The sequence below is a fragment of the Aythya marila genome (genome assembly GCF_965140915.1).
Source record: "Aythya marila genome assembly, chromosome: 2".
NCBI lineage: Eukaryota > Metazoa > Chordata > Aves > Anseriformes > Anatidae > Aythya > Aythya marila.
The window spans coordinates 104,424,729-104,441,975 of record NC_139043.1 but is presented as its reverse complement, the minus strand read 5'-3'; the positions used below and the strand labels follow the sequence as shown (position 1 = coordinate 104,441,975).

General features: G+C 37.4%; 1 protein-coding gene across 5 annotated transcripts in view; it reads left to right on the top strand.

Annotated features, from left to right (window-relative positions):
* PTPRM (protein tyrosine phosphatase receptor type M) overlaps nucleotides 1-17,247 on the top strand; it is a 462,170-nt gene that overhangs the window by 154,481 nt on the left and 290,442 nt on the right. For all 5 annotated transcript variants that reach the window (XM_082753666.1, XM_082753665.1, XM_082753667.1 and 2 more), the window contains exons 4-5: nucleotides 4,351-4,429; nucleotides 7,500-7,615. In XM_082753666.1, the coding sequence (XP_082609792.1) occupies nucleotides 4,351-4,429; nucleotides 7,500-7,615 (195 nt within the window). The remainder of the gene's footprint in view (nucleotides 1-4,350; nucleotides 4,430-7,499; nucleotides 7,616-17,247) is intronic.

Below are 17,247 nucleotides of genomic sequence, written 5' to 3'. Positions count from 1 at the left end.
TAAGCTCTGAGAGCTTTGTGCATGGTCTGTGAAGGACCAGGTCAGAAATCTCCGTTGAGGTGGCTTTGAAGAAGCAGCTGTAGCTCCAGTAACAAAGGGGGCAGTCCTAGGACAGGTCCAAAAGGGGAGAGAGAAGTTGCTCAACCCTCAAGGCCAAAAGACAATATAACCAATATGTCCAATATAACCAAGCAAAGGCATGCTGGGGGTAAAGCAGAGCAGGCAGCGAGTATAAGGCAGCACGTCTCAGCCCGGTTCCTGGGGAGCAGAAAAGGAGCCTGACATTGTGGAGCTTTCCCAACAGTCCTTCTTCCTCCTTGTTTTCGCAAAGCACTATTTTAAGTCCTGTGAAGTAGAGAGTGTTTACATTAGGTACAACCCACCTTTCGGCTAAAAGCATTGTGATTTTGCCACAGCAAAGGCAGGAATTTACGGAGCGATGTTTGTGTGCTAACAAAAGCTATTTATTCCTATTGTTCTGGGGAGCGGGCGAGTTATCATGAGTCGCACATTTTCAGGAGTAAGCGTGCACGTTGGTGAGCAGCCCCTTTCCTTTGTTCCTGCGTAGAAGGGGGAAGCGGCAGGAACCGAGGAGCTAATTTTGCCCTTCGGTGGAGCAGGGACGCGCCATGTTAGGCCGCGTCCCTGCTTCCTGTTTGGCAGGCCTGGGTGTAAAACAGCTCCCAGGCCAGCACCCGGCCCCAGTTTTTCCTGAACAGACGGATTCGGTGCTTTAACCAGTTGTTTCCTGCCTGATAAGATGACGGAATAAAAAGGCTGAAGAATCAAAGGGGCTGCCCAGCCTGTTGGGGTGTCGCCTTTATTTTGGCCAGTCTGTATTGTCCCCAGATGTTGCGGCAGCTGGGAGGAAATGCAGAGTTTGGTGTCTGAGGTATAAAGGCAAAACTCTGCTAAACAAGTGACTTTTTACATGTGGTATGTCAGAGAAATCTGGACATGAAATAAGTCGCTGGGTTTTATTTCTAGGGAAATTATTAACAAAACTGATCTGGATCCATGAATAGTCCTGACAGCCATGACAGCTTTTCAGTGGAAAAATGAGTTACCAGGAGTGCCTCTAGGTCCGGTCCTGAGCACCCCCCTACAGCATGCAGTACCCTCGCTGGGGTCTCCAGAACCATGCCATCTGTAGCATCATATTACTTTTTTCACTGTAAAAGGGGAGCATGCTCATGTAAGCAGATTTTTTTTTAGTCCATAATCTTAATTTATTAATTTACATAAAACAGAATAGTGGATTCGGATACAGAAGGTGATAGTATTTTACAGCCTGTGAACAGATGGGAAATTATATTACTTGCAGTATGAGTCGCATTCTTGAATACATGAAGAAAAAGGCATGTCCGTGATGTCTTTTTGGCTATGGTATGTCACTGCTGGCTGTAGTGTCTATTTCCATATGCTAAAAAAAAGCATATTTTCTGTCAGAAAAGACACAAACTTATGATCAGGTAGGTTGGTATCAGCTTGGGTATTGCCTGTAATGGAAGCCTGATTAAACTGACAATATTTCAAGCTATATTACTTTTCTTTGGAACTTGCCCTCTTTTGCGACAATAATTGTAATTTAATATCATGTCCAGTTGGCAGTTCCTTCCTACATTGCCTGGCTTATTTGTGGTAATGACATTTTTGGTATGTCGTCTAGAGATAAAGCAGAATATTTTAGATCACTCATTGAGTCATTCAATGTTGTCATAAGTATTAAGTCATAAGACTTAGTTATTTTGAGGTTGTTGTTTCTACCAGTGAACCAAAGGACCTGGTTTGTGTTCAGGATCTACAAGCTTTTTCCATGATTATATTGCAATAATGAAGTACTTAAAACTTATCAGAGAACCTGTAGCTAAGCTCCCCAGTTATGAATTGCAGAAATTATTTTGAGATCTTCTACTTAGGTATTTGGTTTTGTTGGAAGCCAGACAATTCTTTGTAAAAGACCTTTATAATTAGCTTTGTAAAAAAATTATTAAATCCCCGTTATCTGACTAATATTTTTAGCAGAACACTTATGATTTAGCTGACTGCTTCAAAGGTGTGTATGTGCAAATACCTCCTTTACTTCTGTACAATTTAGCATATCTGAAAATGAAGAGCCTGAAAAAAATCTGCAGTGATAGTAGACCTTTCAGGTGGCTTTGTGAAGATCTCCTTGTAGTGAGTTTCCCAAAAGAGACCAAACAAAACAAAAACAAACAAGCAAATGTTCTGTTTCAGTAAAAATTAGGCAGTTAGCTTAGTTAGTTTTTTCTTCTCGTTCTACTTCTTCTTCTCCTCTTTCTTATCCTCCACCTTCTTCTTCTCCTTCTTCCTTTTTTTTTTTTTTTTTTTTTCTTTTCCACAGAGGAAACGAAAAGCAACCAGGGAATGTCAGAAAGAAACAAAAAGATTTTTACACAGCTGTCCCGAGCCGTCTGGGTTTTTGTAGGCTGGTCTTTGCCTCCCCCCTTGGATTGAGCTTGCTCAGTGACAGCACATTTCCCCTGGAATTTTTCCACTATTTCTGAGACCTGGCTGTCTACTCCCTGTTCTTCGCTGCTGTGTTGTAACACCCCTGAATTAACTGCAGGTTCACAGCACTGTGCAGTAATTTTCATGCCCTAGAGTCTTTCAGACCTATGCTGTTGTGAGTAGTCTTGGTAGCTCCTCAATTAATGGAGTATTCTCTTCCTTCCTGCAAAGGCAACAACATAACCATTTTCTTCAGTCTTGTGGTGTCATTGAAACTCAAGGTTACTATGTGCAAGTCATCAATCTTTCTGTATTTTTATTTCAAGGCTGCTAAGATTAGGGTAGTAATGACTTTCATTTGATAGGCTCTTCCAGGTCTTTAAATTGAAGTTATTCTTCAAGAAGTATGTTCTCTTACTTCTGCTTTCTTAGGTAGCTCCTCATACTGGTTCCACCAGAAGAGTGTTCTCTGTAGGGAAGAGATACTTTGAAATTTTGAATGGTCTTGCTATGGATACTCTGCTGCACACAAGGAGTCAAATACATAGCCTTGTCCACTCTGTTCCTCTGGGTTGGCAGTTATCAACTTCTGAGTACCATCAGAGTGCATTCAAGCATTTAGAAGGCCACAAGCAAGGGTTTGTGACTGAACAATCTGTCGTGCAGAACTTGTTTGTGCAAAAACTGTGTGGTGGATGACTTTAAGAAAGAGAAACAGACAGAGTTTAGGAAGAATCTTGTGATATTTAGGAGAAAAGAGGAGGAGGACTGATGTCCCCTGATGAGGCAACAAGAAAGACTGGAGAAAGCAGAGGCAAGAGTTGATAAAAGAATCAGCTCACCTCAAGGTTTGTTTTAAAATCAGGATCAGGGTTCTATCAGTGTTTATTTAGCAGCAGGAAACGATGATATAATATTGGGAGGCTATATGTTGTCCTTGTTAGCATTATGTATAACCTTCTGCTGAAATAAGTGCAGTAAAGATTCTGGTTCACAGTGTCCTTCTGCATTTATTCCAAGGTCAAATGTAATATATACGTGAAAAGTGGTTTCGAAACTTTACAGTCCTCAGTGTCATAAGACTAGTTACAAGAGGAAATTAGGGTTAACTTCCCAAGCAAAAGGAAAGTATTTTTAAAAAAGGATTATAAATCACAACCTGGCTTTGAGCATGAACTTTGTGTCCATTGCTTTGGAAATGTACCTGCGAATGTTACTGGCACGTTTCCTTCTATTCCACATAAACATTCTCGGGCTGTTAAAGCTAAGGCTGCCAAAGTTTGGAGAGGTTTACTTTTGAGTGTGCTTAATTCAAATGACAAGAACAGTCCATTTATTTTGTGACCTATTTATAGCCATTAAACAAACCGTGGCATATGGATCTGCTTAACTTAATTCACTGCATTTGGTGGAAGATTAAGAGTGTGGAAAATACATTCATGAAAATAGGTATGCTTATGTCTGATACTGTATAAAGCTCTGTATACTGCAGAATTGTCATTTATTAAATAAAAATAGGACTGTGTTCCATAAGTGAAAGAATTAAAAATAAAATATGAATTTTAATACTTAAGATGACTTTTAGGTAACTATTTTAGCAGACCAAATATAAGGGGAAAGAGAGCGTAGTTATTTCTCATTATGAGCTATGTATGACCACACTGGTAAATCTCCAAAAACAGGATAAACACAAAAATGTGATTTATGTTCTGGCCCTTTTTAGTAACAACAACACATTTTGAAGCTTTTCTGATTGTGCTTCTTTTTCAAGGAGTTCTCAGCATGTTGAAAGAGTTGGTGTATTTTTCCATAACAAAGTATTTTTATATTTCCTCTTTTACAAAACTGCTAACTGAAATTCTCTTTTTCACTTCTCAGGTTGTTTTTGAAGTGGTAACTTCAGGTCACCCTGGATATGTGGCCATTGATGAAGTGAAAGTTTTAGGACATCCTTGTAGTAAGTACCTACATGCTATTTTAAAGTCATCCCTCTAAACCAAATGTGCTACTGTGCTTCAATAAATGTTCAGCAAATGATACTGAAATAGTCAGAAAACAATGTCACTCCTATAAAAATAAGCTGAGTATGTATGTAATGTTGCTAGCATTTGAACATTTCACTGGCTTAGAAAACATATCCTATGTATAATTTGTGTAGAGCACTAGGCATGAACCCCAGACCCTACCTGGGTCATCTAATGACTCCTCCAGAATAAGAATCATGAAGATTTGTTAAACAGCTTTCTGTCAGCATCAAAAATTCAATAGCCATAAGCTGAGGCATTAAAGAGGGGGAACAGGCAATGCAAGAGCTGAATTGAATTCATGTGACAACTTTTCCAAAGCGTAGCAGGAAAAAAACTAAGACGGCTCATGGCTGTGGCTTTACTAAACAAGATTTAGGATACTTTTCCAGGTATACTTCAGGATAATAGCTAAATTTCTGCATTTTTTTGAATTCCTTGTTTTTCGAATATGTTTCATTGTCCCCTTAGTAAGGGTGTGTAACATATAACTATCCTAAGTTCTTTTAAAACTGGTATAAAACCTTGTGAATTAAAGCTTTAATATAATAATACAGTTATCTATTAACAGACTACTTACAGAAACAATTATTTCATATAATTGCTATCGGTTAAATAAGACTTACTAAGGTCATACGTTAAGTTGTAGGTTGTAGTCTTACTGCCAAACAACCAAGTGGTGAAAAAGGCACCAAATTCTGTGTAATTGTCCACCCTCCTTTTATGATATATTTTACCTGTATGCATTCTTTGTGGTTTATAAGTAAGAGCTGCAGTTTAAAATAAAAAGTGATTTATCAGTTAATATTAGAGCACCTTATAAAAATTGTTTTAGTGTTAGTGGCAAGAAGACAGAGACATTTCTTGAAACATGGAGACAGTTATGCAGACTCAGCAGCTGTTATTTCTGAATCGCTTAGTTCTGATAAACACAGCAGGCTCTCATGTTGTTAGGCAGTATTTGTGCTTTTGCAGTTTGAATTTATATCTTTGGTTTGGCTAGGGTAAGTCTAAATCATCACTTTATCAGCATAATAATTTTTCTTATGCAGATTTTGAGAAGTTTGATCTGTGCATTTGTTCTGTAAACCTGCAAGTAGCTCTTACTGACGGGGAGACCGAGTTACAACCCATAGTTTGTAGAGTTCTAACTTGACAATGATGCAATACAGAAGCTTTAAGAAACAGTTCTTTCCTAGAATCGTAGAATCACTTAGGTTGGAAAAGACCTCCAAGATCTTTTCCAACCACTAAGACATCAAACTAGTTGCATTTTCTACTAAAAAAAAAAAAAAAAAAAAAAAGCATAAGAATTAGAATTGAGCTATCTTGTAGATAAAACTTTGCAAGACTTATAATGACTATTCTTTGTATATATTGACAGAAAAAAAAACACTTTTTGGAATGATTAACTTTTTAAATAAAAATTGCAATGGGAAAATACATACTAGGGAGTTGTTAGGGTAGTATGGGCAAAGGCCAAGTAGTAAGCAAGCCTGCATGTAGACACAAAAAGCATGTGTTGTGGTGATTGGTTGGTTGGAGGTTTTACATCAATGTGTGTGTTTGCTTTTTTTTAAAAAAAAAAAAACACTAAAGACCCTTTCTACTTAGACCATACCTTGTAATTCGGAAAGACATACTTCCAGAGTTCAGGAGGACTGAATTAAAAATGAGTAGGGTAAAAGGAGATGGGAAAGAAAAAGAAATAGAAGAAGTGCCTGAAAAACGTGGAACTTGATGGAGAATTTTACTGGATAGTCAGACTGTAATAGTCTGGTAGGCAAAGAAGAGAACGATTTTGGCCTAGAGTCTGTCTGTCCTAATTCCATTGGGAAGTGCTTAAAAAAAAGAAAAGCACCGTGTCTAATAAATTTGCTAATAGAGCACTTATTATGAAAACATTTCCTCCTTTAGTTAAATATTAACTTGGGTGATTTTATTCCATCTCCTGTTTCTTATACTGCCTTATGCCGGATATTAAATAATTTGTTTTCTGGAATTCTGGTAGCTGGTTGTTTATATGCTCCTAAAAAACTGTAATTTGTCCCAGTGATAAGCTCTTCTAAGAAAATGTCATCAACACTTTAAACAGTTGCAATGCTCTGCTAGAAAGCGTATGTTCAGTTTCTTAGTTTATTGCTAGTACTAACATTTCCATGACTGAAAGCAATGTTCCGTGCCTAGCTTATCTGCTAGCATAGACAGTGCAAAAATTCTCCTTCTCTGCAGTAGGATTTGAATGGCTGGTCAATAATGCCTTTTCAAGGGTGATTTTCTGTTTCAAATTTCTATCTTTTCTGTGTCATGTTGTTGACTCTTTCCAGTAAAACAAAAATACACACGCTGCCTTTCCTCCTTCAGTAGACATTGTTTTTGTTTGAGTATCTGTTTCATTTGTTAGGTTATTTGCAGCTGTATTGCTTTCATTTTTACTGGGAGTGTTTTCTCTTTCTATATGAAAAGTAAGCATTGGGATGGAGAATGCATTGTATTTTGGCTTTGAAAAGAAAAAGAATTGTATTTAAAGAATATCACTGTGGTTGGTGAGAAGTGTTATGATGGCATTTTAGTTGTTTGGTATGCTACAGTTTAAAGCATCTCCTCTATAGATACTACCTGGTTAAAAAGAAATACCTGTTTCCCTGACAACATCACTCAACTTCTTACTGTTTTGTCTAGTCAGTAATGTAAGTATCTAATAGATTTTGGTTCAAAACATCAATTAGTTTTCAATATCATCCGTATTAATACAGTTTGTTATTGCAAAAGGGATGCTGAGCTGAGCTAATTCACACAGCAGGAACAATTAAATAGCACCCTTCTATTCTGCTCATTCTCAGGTATAGAACAATAAAAGAATAAAATTAAAATAATCTAAAATATAATGTCTAGTCAGTGATTTGAATCTTTTAAAGTGGGGCCATTAAATATGTTCCATGTCTTAATCATAGCCAGTATTTCCATGTTGCGTAAATTCAATACCTTTTCTTCTTCTGACAGCAAAAACTCCCCATTTCTTGCGTCTTCAGAGTGTGGAAGTCAACGCAGGACAATTTGCTACTTTTCAGTGTACTGCCAATGGGAAACTCAGTCCAAGTGACAGACTTTGGTTACAGGTAATTTATTTCTTTCCTAATACACTGAGGTCTGGGGGGGAAGGGAGTTCTCCACTCTGAAAGGACTGTAAAACATATGAAAAATAGTAGAGCTGTCTGTTTGATCAATACTATATTTTAGAGTGCCTTTGAACTGCTGTGAACTGCTGTAGGTGTTCTGTGGTAGAAAATGATATTGGTTTTGTCTTCATGATTGGTTTTTATTCATGATCTATGGAGAAAACGAATAAATGCTAACTCCACAAGGAAGACCACATCGCTTTCTCCTAATGTTCTCTGCCTAACTGCAATATCACACATAATCATCTAATATCACATAATATCCTTAGCTCTCCTCTGCCTCTTTTTAAGCTAGTATTTTCAGCTAAAATTGTATTATTTCTTTTCAAGTTTGGAGAAGACCAGTATGGCAGTCAAATTAGACTTTCTGCTTTACAGAGCCAAAGAATGTCGTTGAGCCTGTAACTTTTACTTATTCATTAATGTAGCTTCTAGATAGGTGTCAGATCTTCATTTAGAGGTTGTCTCACAACTCCTTGTCTGTATGTGTAACCTTGCATCAAAAAGATGCATCTTCCTTGATCTCTTTTAGTAACGGGATGCAAATCATACTGCTGTCTTGCTGCTATCATGCCAGAGTTATCTGCTCTCCATTGCAAGCAGTAGCATGTATTTAGATTTAGCTTCAGGGATATACCACCCTCCAGATCTGTCTATCTTCCGGATGTGAAAAACATGCTAGAACTCAGATGTTGTCTGTGAGGAGGAAATAAAGATGCCTGCCTATGGAGATCAGTCAGATGGAGCTGTGATACTTGGAGGGGGAGGGACAGGAGAACAGGAAGCAATAGTAACAGGTGGGACTGTGAGATGAAATTCTCTGTTTTTGTTTTTGTCATTTAAACAATTTCAGGCTTTTAGTGTAGCTTGCCTTTCACCTCGCACTTGGTACACAATTTCATCAAGCGTTTTGGAAATGATTCAAATATGTGGGACAGGTTAAAAAGCTGGGTAGTTATATTTATATATACATATATATATATAAAACTACATGTGGGTAGTTACAGGAAAACTAGCACGCAAATAAGAAAAAACACCTGAAAAGCAAAAACATGTATTGATCTGTATATGAACGATGAACTGTTAAGTCTACACAGAAAGAGCCTGATCAAAATGCAATGGAAATCTTTGTTTTTATTTGGCTTTGTATGGGCATTTTCATCCTGTGCTGATAGAAGGCTGACATTTCTCTAACTCTCCAGCCATTTAAAGACAGTATTATACTGTTGAAATGGGAGAATTAGACTCCTGTCTTCCCTAAGCCACTGAGATTTTGTGAAAGCATGATTTTCCAGTCATGAAAAGAATTTAGCACATATGGGGAAAATAATAGGTTGTTACATTGTCAGTGATAACCTTTCTAGAGCCTTTGAACTTTTGCATAATGCTCTTTTGTCAAATTGAAATTAGAATTCATAATAGGGAAATCCTGCTTCAGTTCTATAGTTTTTTCTATAGGTTTCATGGCAGTGTAGTTTCAGCAATACTGATTCCAGAATAACTTTGCTGAAATTAGTTAAGTGATTCTTTGCTTATACATGATTACAAGAAGACTTTTTTTTTCTCCATGTGAAGGATAAGAAAGTAGTGACAGACTGCTGCCAACTATTTTTTGAGGAATTTCATCTTCCTATGTGTCCAATGTTTTTTTAGCCTGCCCATATAACTGCAATTCCCTCTGGTAATCAGTCCAACAGTGTGCAGCTTCCAGGTGTGCTCTTGTATAAGAACACTTTAAAAGTTGGATCTCCTGGATTGCTTGGATTTGTTTTTGTACTTGTTTGCCAGTTTCCACAGATGTCTGCTTTAAGAGCAGTCAGACAGCTCCATGTGTGGGATATTGCAAATCAGGGCTAAGAGATACGCTTCCCAATAGCTGTGTGCTAGCATACCAGGTCACTGCAGCGTAAAAGATCCCCAGAGCTGGACTCTTCCCTCAGTCAGTGAGAGCATCTGGTTTCATGGTGTGATACTGACGAATTCTATGTATGTCTGCTTGTAACATCTCATGCCACTGCCACAGGACCACGAGTACAATGCAGCTATCTGTAACAGCTGTCAGAAAACGTGGTATCTTCTGTGTCGTATAACAGGTTAAATAGACATTAAAGGTCCTTCGGTGGCTGATAACGGTAGAAGCAATATTCAGTTAAAGAACATCTTAATGAAAGAGGTTCTTGTGTACACTAGAGCCAGAATAAAACGAGCACTGTTCTGTAGAAACATTTATGCTAGCACTCAGGTAATTCAAGGTTTTAGTGGTACTACAAACAGCTTGTGCAATCTCTCTGATATGCCGACTTCGTCCGCTAGTAATATAAAGCCTTTTCTTTGTTGAGTGGTTTCCTTGTATTTTTAAACCCTTAAGGGAAAACTGTAATAAATAAATTAATAAATAATTAAATACAAATGTGTGACGACAAAAGGAACCCCCATTTCTGTCAGGGGCCTTTCAGCATTTCGGCCACATAAATCATGTCCATATTCCTAATGTGTTTGGACATGGCATTTCCAAAATATCGTGAAATAATTTGCTCCCAAATTATTTTCAATACCTGTCATTTTTTTTCCAGATTCACATTGTTAGTCTGAAGTACAGGTAAATTGCCTGTGAAATCACAGAACCACTGCATTCAATAACATTTCTGATTGCTTCCAGTGCTGGCAGGATTTCCCTCTTGTACTTCTATTTCTTTTATACAGTAGCCCCCAGCTTGTATGCAGCAGTAGACATCAAGTGTAGTACTACAGGTTTTTCTGGCAAGCAAATATGTTACTTTTTACACTCTGATGGACTGTTAGGGATATAAATTCCTTAAAAGAAATAAATAATTGTAACTTGGTAGGTTATCTTAGTCTCCTTGTATTTGCTGAGCAATTGTTGCAAATGGCACAGAGTTTCTTAGCTTAATAATGCCAAGGCCGTGAAACAGTCCTAAGTGAAGTCCATAGGTCCCCTCGCACCTCTATTTTTTAATTTTTTAATTTTAAATTTTTATTTATTTATTTATTCTTTATTTATTTTCAAGCTTATCCCACTTTTATTCCTTGTGGAACATTGAAGTCTGGAGTATTACAGAAGCTTTTGCAATTGAAGTGGTGATGGGGTACCACAACTCACAGGTTACTGTCAGTATGGGATGACTCTTTCTATTCTATTGAATGATTGAGAAAAAATGTCATCTCCATGCTGTTTTGCTCCCACTGTAAAGACTGTAGCAATTGCTGTAACTTTTTATTTTACTTGAACTAATTCCTCTTTGAAACTACAAATTCCAGAAGTTGACACTAACAATAAGGAAAAGGACTAGGCACTAAACAAGTTGGGAGTCCCAAGAAAAGTAAATACAATTCAGAAAAGAAAAAGGATGTGTTCATAGGTGGGAGCCAAAGTTAGAATTTGGAAAGAAGTGAACATGTGGAACACAGACCAGTTAATGGTCAAGTGAAAACAGCTGAGGCATTGTCTTCTGAAAAACTTGTATTAGAGCCAGTATTTAGTAAAATGGCAGAAGGAAAAAAAAAAAAAAAAAAGTATTATGGGAGAAAAAAAGGTAGAATTCTTTTTTTGAAAGAAACCTTCTTATGGTTCAGCCTTGCATATTGAAAGAACAAACATTTTGCTTTCCAGCACCAGCTTTCAGCCAAGAATTTAAACAGCAGTTTACAAAGAAAAATAAAGTTTAGAAAATTGGGGGTTTACTTAAAAACAGGTATCTTCCACTGCAAGCCAAACATATACAAGTATACAGATTTTCTTCTCTGCAGGTGTATGACGTTTGAACTTGCATGTATTGAATATTTAAATATACAAAATATTATACTCAATAGTAACTGAAATTAAAATTATTACCAAATGAAAGCTGGTTAAAAATTAAAATAATTGTTTTCATGGCTATGCTTGGGAAAAGTTGTGCCTCTGCAGCCTTTTTATGGCACTTTCCTTGCTCAGTGTCCACTGATGTTACTGCAACAGCAAGTGCTGAGTACTTCTGGGAAATGACCTGAAAAATTTAAATTGGGTAACTCAGAGGTAAATTGGGTAACTTTCTTGAGAGAGTGGTTCCTCAACCAGTGGAAAGCTACATTTGATGAAAGAAAGAGGTCATCACTTCAATGAATTAATATTTTTCCTGGCTTCCTTCTAAAAGTGGTTGAAAATCAAATCATTACTTAAAATATCATTCTGAGACACATTTCTTTATTGGAAAAATATAGACCTAAGAGTAAAACCTTGTCAAAATAACAACAGGATCTTGTAATAGGAGATGTCTCCAGTCTGTGGTAAGTGACAGCACCAGATGTACCAAAAGCAGGAGGCTGATAGGTGCTTCTGGAAGGGGAGAGGGTGAAACCTTTCAAACCTGTGGTTTATACATGCAGAATATGTGCTACCGTATTTGCAGCCAAGAAAGCAAGAACATTATCACTCTAGTGGCAAATCTACCATATGTAAACAGTTTATTGCCTGTTAATAAAGGATTTGGTGTTGTTTTGTTTTTGTTATGTATTAGATATGCCACACCAAATACTTGCAATAAGATATCTATATTTAATTGTTCCACTCTAACTGTGAGCAAATGCTTGTACCACGTGCTTTATGCCTTTAGACAGTATATATTTAGATTGTATGAGAAATCAAATCTATTTTTCCATACAGATACCATAATTTCCAAAACGGTTCCTCTAATAAAGGAGTTGTTAGATCAGTTAGATCAGTTGTTAGATTATTCACAAATGCTTTGCTTACTTGAAAAGCTTTGTTGCAAACAGTTACATCACTTTTGTCTGGTCTGTAGGGCTGAAGGCTTCATCACACTTACAGAAATCCTTTTCTCTACTCTTCTATCTATTGGGATGCATTCTGCCATCAGTGATAACAGCAGCCAGGCTTCTTTTCCTGGGCTTGCTCTTTTTATTCTGACATATATGTAGATTTGATGAATCTTTCTTTGATGCTTGGATTTTTCAGAGATTATTCAGTTATTAGTGGTACCAGAGCCAAGGAGAAGTTACACAGTCGTGAAGAGTTAATGATAAATCCGAGATAAGATATGTAAGAAACAGAAAAACGTTTTGATATCGATGTACCTGTGAAGTGTTTTGACTTCAGTGGCATTTCAGAGCTGACCAGCAGAAACAGTTGAGCCTAGTGTTTTTATTAGTAAACTGTGTAGCTGAATTTATAAAATATCTTTGGAGTGTGGTAAGAAAGTATAGTAAAGGTGACTTTCCTCCTTGTATCCCACCTTTTCTTTTTAGGTTAGTGTCAGCGAGGCTGAGTGGCCCGTGAAGTGTTTTGTACTCTTACCATTGGCATTATTCTCTGAGTGCTGAGATGGCTTTGAAACTAAATCCTCAAAATCAGGGAAGTGGTGTACTGTCAGGAGTCCTGGAAATGAGTATTGCCAACTTGCCACCCTCTTGTTTTTACATCCAAGTGTAGTGAAATCTTTTCCACCACAGCAGTGTGCTGCCCAGGCTGGTTATTGCAAGGGATTTCTGAATGTTCCTGAGAAAAATAAGCCATTGAATAAACAGAAGAGTAGAGGCCAACTTGCTAAGTCAGTGCCCTGCTACAAATACCAATGAATGTTAGACTGACATCTTATTTCTACCCACTCCCCATTTAGCAGAATGGTGGTTCACAGAGCTACTGTGACCAATGACATACACAGCTGGAAAACTAAGAAGCTTGATGGTGCAGAAGCTTCTGTGAATCTACATGCTAGCCTTACACTACTTGTATGAGACTGTAATAGTGGAGATAAAAATAAATCTTACATTTCTTCTGCTCCAAAGCATTCTAGAAGTCTGGGTAGCAAAGTTGTTGTACAGGGTAAGCCTTAGTCTACCCAGAATACCCTACCAGGCAGAAGAGCCAAGTGCTGGTAACAATGAAGAAATGTCAGCATGTTTGTTATTAATATTAAATAAATGCATAGGTAAATGGAAGAATAAAGTTCACTCCTAAACCTCAGAAACCAGTTCCACTATTCCTAAGTGATAAGGATGCAGATCGCATTTTGGAAGCTTAAAATGTTACCTAAAATATTTGATTTTCAGTGAAAATACCTGACAGAAGCCACTATAAAGTTTTACATTGTGGCATCAGTCAAAATATTGATAATTCAGAGAGGTTTTAGACCACGGAACAACACAGAGCTCACTGACACTGATACAAAACAGAAGCTAAAAACTTTTGGTCTGTGCACATGATCCACTTTGATTATATTTATTCAAGAAAACTAACTAATATTTGATCCAGTACAACAAAGAGTACTGTAAATTGAGGGAAGAGAGCTGCTTAGCTCTGTAGTGCCAGTCATCCATTGGATTGCAAGGAGTAACATTGGGTGGTGTTCTTCAGCGATTTCCTTCATCACCTATTTTGGAAGAGGTAGATGTTGCTCTGCCAAGATGATGCTTCTGACACTAAAATACGTATTTTGGTTTTGACTAGGTTAGCAACTGTTGCTGCTTATGTAGAGAACGTAGAGACTGAAAACTTGTAATATAGGTATTAATTTTTTTGTCTTGAAGAAAAACATTTTATCACAACAATATTCTTCATACGCTTAATCCTCTGCTTGGTAATCTCCTGTGACGAAAATATATCTTTGCAGAAAGGTAAATTGGAAAGAATTATGGCTGTAGAAGTTTTGCTTTTGGAGATAAACTGGAAACCGTATGGAATCCACCAGGGTCTTGGTGATGGACAACAGAGCAAAACCTTAAGGGAGTTGAAAACAGCTTGACAAAGTTTGTTTTCAAGTAATCTGCAAAATTATCAGATTTTGCTCTTCCTCACTTGCTGAAGATGTTTCATTGCACCTTATATCTATAAAGAGTCAGAAGTGCCACCTAAGGGAGCTATAATTATTTTAAGTTAATAAGGATCATATGAAACTTGGACTTCAGACAGAAAGCTTCTGTTAACAGGTAGTTGTTCCTTCTTCTTCTTCCTTTTTCCCTGTTTTAGAACTGTCCAAGTACTCAAAACCTGGCAGTTATTAATAAATAAACTACTTAAATTAATAAATATATACATTAACATGCAGAAGATTTGCATACCTGGAGACCTGTATGGACATATGCAAGTTGTAGGGGATGCACAAGCAGTGAATTAAATCTGTCCCTCTCCTCCATCCCAATCCACCCCCTGACACGTTTTCATTCAATGAAGTGACCCGTAAGGAAAGTTGTTCTGGGATCACCTTCAGCAGCCTGCCCTTGTTGCTGTTCTCGTCTGAATTTGAAAATGAAGTGACCGAAGTATTGTTCTTTTATTTTTTTTTTCAAGAGCCTGGGTGTGATGTGTTAATCTCCCAGTTATTCTGGAGTGTTAAATAATATAGCAAATGGTGATTGGCAGGCTTGAGATAATGAAGCAGTTGACCTGTGCCACCAGGGGGTGGTTGAATTCAGCTTGCGTTTCAGCAGCACGTTAGGTATGCCTGTTTCTGGGCCCTGAAGGCTGCCTTGATATGGAGCACAGCTCAGCAGCAGCAGCAGAATCACTTCGGGACACGTACAAGTTAGGCAATTGATGAAGTAAATTCAATAAGCTTTCCGTGCTCTGCTCTCGGACCTTTGGGAGAAAGAAACAGTGACCTTTACAATGAGTACTCTAGTTAAAATGTACAAACTTGCTGCTGGGAGGCATAGTGTTCAAATTGGAGTTGAATGGAGGCTTCTTTTTTAAGACCAAGGGCTGTTTAAGCTGTTTGAGGCAAAGAGAACTGAAGTAAAGGCTAAATTAAATTAAACCCAAAGGGAAGATGATAGGAAGGATACAGAGCACTGGGGGAGGCCTGGGCTGGGGGTGGGAGTTGCCCAACTATGTGACCGACTCAGTAATTAGGGCTGAAACACCTCCAGCTGGACCCCTCCACTTAGCTTCCCTGCTACATGAACCGACATGTATGCTGCTTATTACTGATTATTACTGCTACAACGGCCTTTTTTTGCAAATTACGTTGTGTAGTGGTTTACTTCAGCCTTTTTTCAACCATTGGTGTGTGTTTCTTCTCGCCATTCGTTCCTCCCACTCCGACCAGTCAGTTCAAGAGGCAGCTGTCCCAGCCTGAACGGGGCAATTTCTCATCATGATATTTGTGTGTGTGTTTATTTCTTGGCTACTACTCTGTAGGACTCATTGTTTGGTTTTGTCTGCTACTCTGCTCATTTAAAACTTTAAGTTTTTAAGATTAAGACCACAGGTTGTCCCCAGAACTTGCACATTGGACTTTTTTTCATGTACCTGGCAATGGGCACGAGCACAACGTTTTTCACCTGTCCTGTTATGCGCTTGGATAGAAAAGGCAAACAAATGCCCGCATCACTTTCCATTGTACATTTGAATGAAAACTATTCTAATGATCTTTTCTTTATCATTTTCTCCTAATTACTCTGCACCTTTCATACACCTGGCATCTGCAGAACTCAAAGCCAGAGTATTTAAAATCATTTACATATCCCCTTCATTCTTCAGCAAGGTGCTCATCCTAACTCTTGGAAAATTTAATACAAATAAAATTATGATGAGAAGTGCTTAGTGTTCTGTGTTTCAAAGAATTAAGGTATGGAGTGAGATTAAATGACGTTATAAATAGGTCTGTGGGTTCAGCAAAATGCTTAGCAGATACATGGATTATTGCCATAATTTCTCTATGAAATATAAACCTTTCCTTTAGAGAGAGATTTCCTCGTGCTCTGTTTTCTCCAGATGTTTCTGAGAACATAATTCCATACAAGTGGTTTTGTATTCTGTTGTGTGCTATTAAAGAAAGTTTGGGATTTTTACATATTTGTGAGCACTGAAAAACTGTTAGAGAAGGTTAACACTTCTCAATCTGGAACTTCATATAAAAAAATAAATGATTTTGTGTCTTTTTTCTTTGAAAATCCCTATGTAGTTTTGCTCCTGTCACAAAGATACAAAACAATTTCAGTATGTAAGTACTGAGTAACTGCTTTTGTTAAATTACACTCAGTTTAGTGGCTCCAGAAAATGCAATAATGTCTTTTTTTTTTTTTTTTTTTTTTTTTTTACTTTCTGCATGTTTAATTGTATCTTCAAATAGATATCATTGCTTAATATTTGATACTGTGACTACTTGGTCTGCAACTTGTGTATTTTACAATATTACCTGGCAGCTCCAAGAAGCATTTAGATTTAGACATAAGAAATTGAGATTTATGGAGAGCTATATCATTTGAAGCAAAGGATCAGTCAGCAAACATTAAAATATTGAAACAGGAAATCTTTCCTGAACAGTAAAATAATAACATTTTGCCTGAATGCCCATTAGTTACATGCAGAGTGCAATTCTAGCTCATAGTAGAGTAATTCCAAACAGGACAATAATAATCTTTTTTTTCCAGCATGGCCTCATTACTTGAATGAAGTACACTTGTTAACTTACACAGATGGAATAAATGCAGGATAATCACAGGATCTGTGGTGGTTCTAATCTACAGTGACAAGCAGTTGTCTTGGTTATGAAAGCAATTCTGGAAATTCAGAGGTAGAGCCAGCTATCTAAATTATTAGAATGAAAAATATCAAC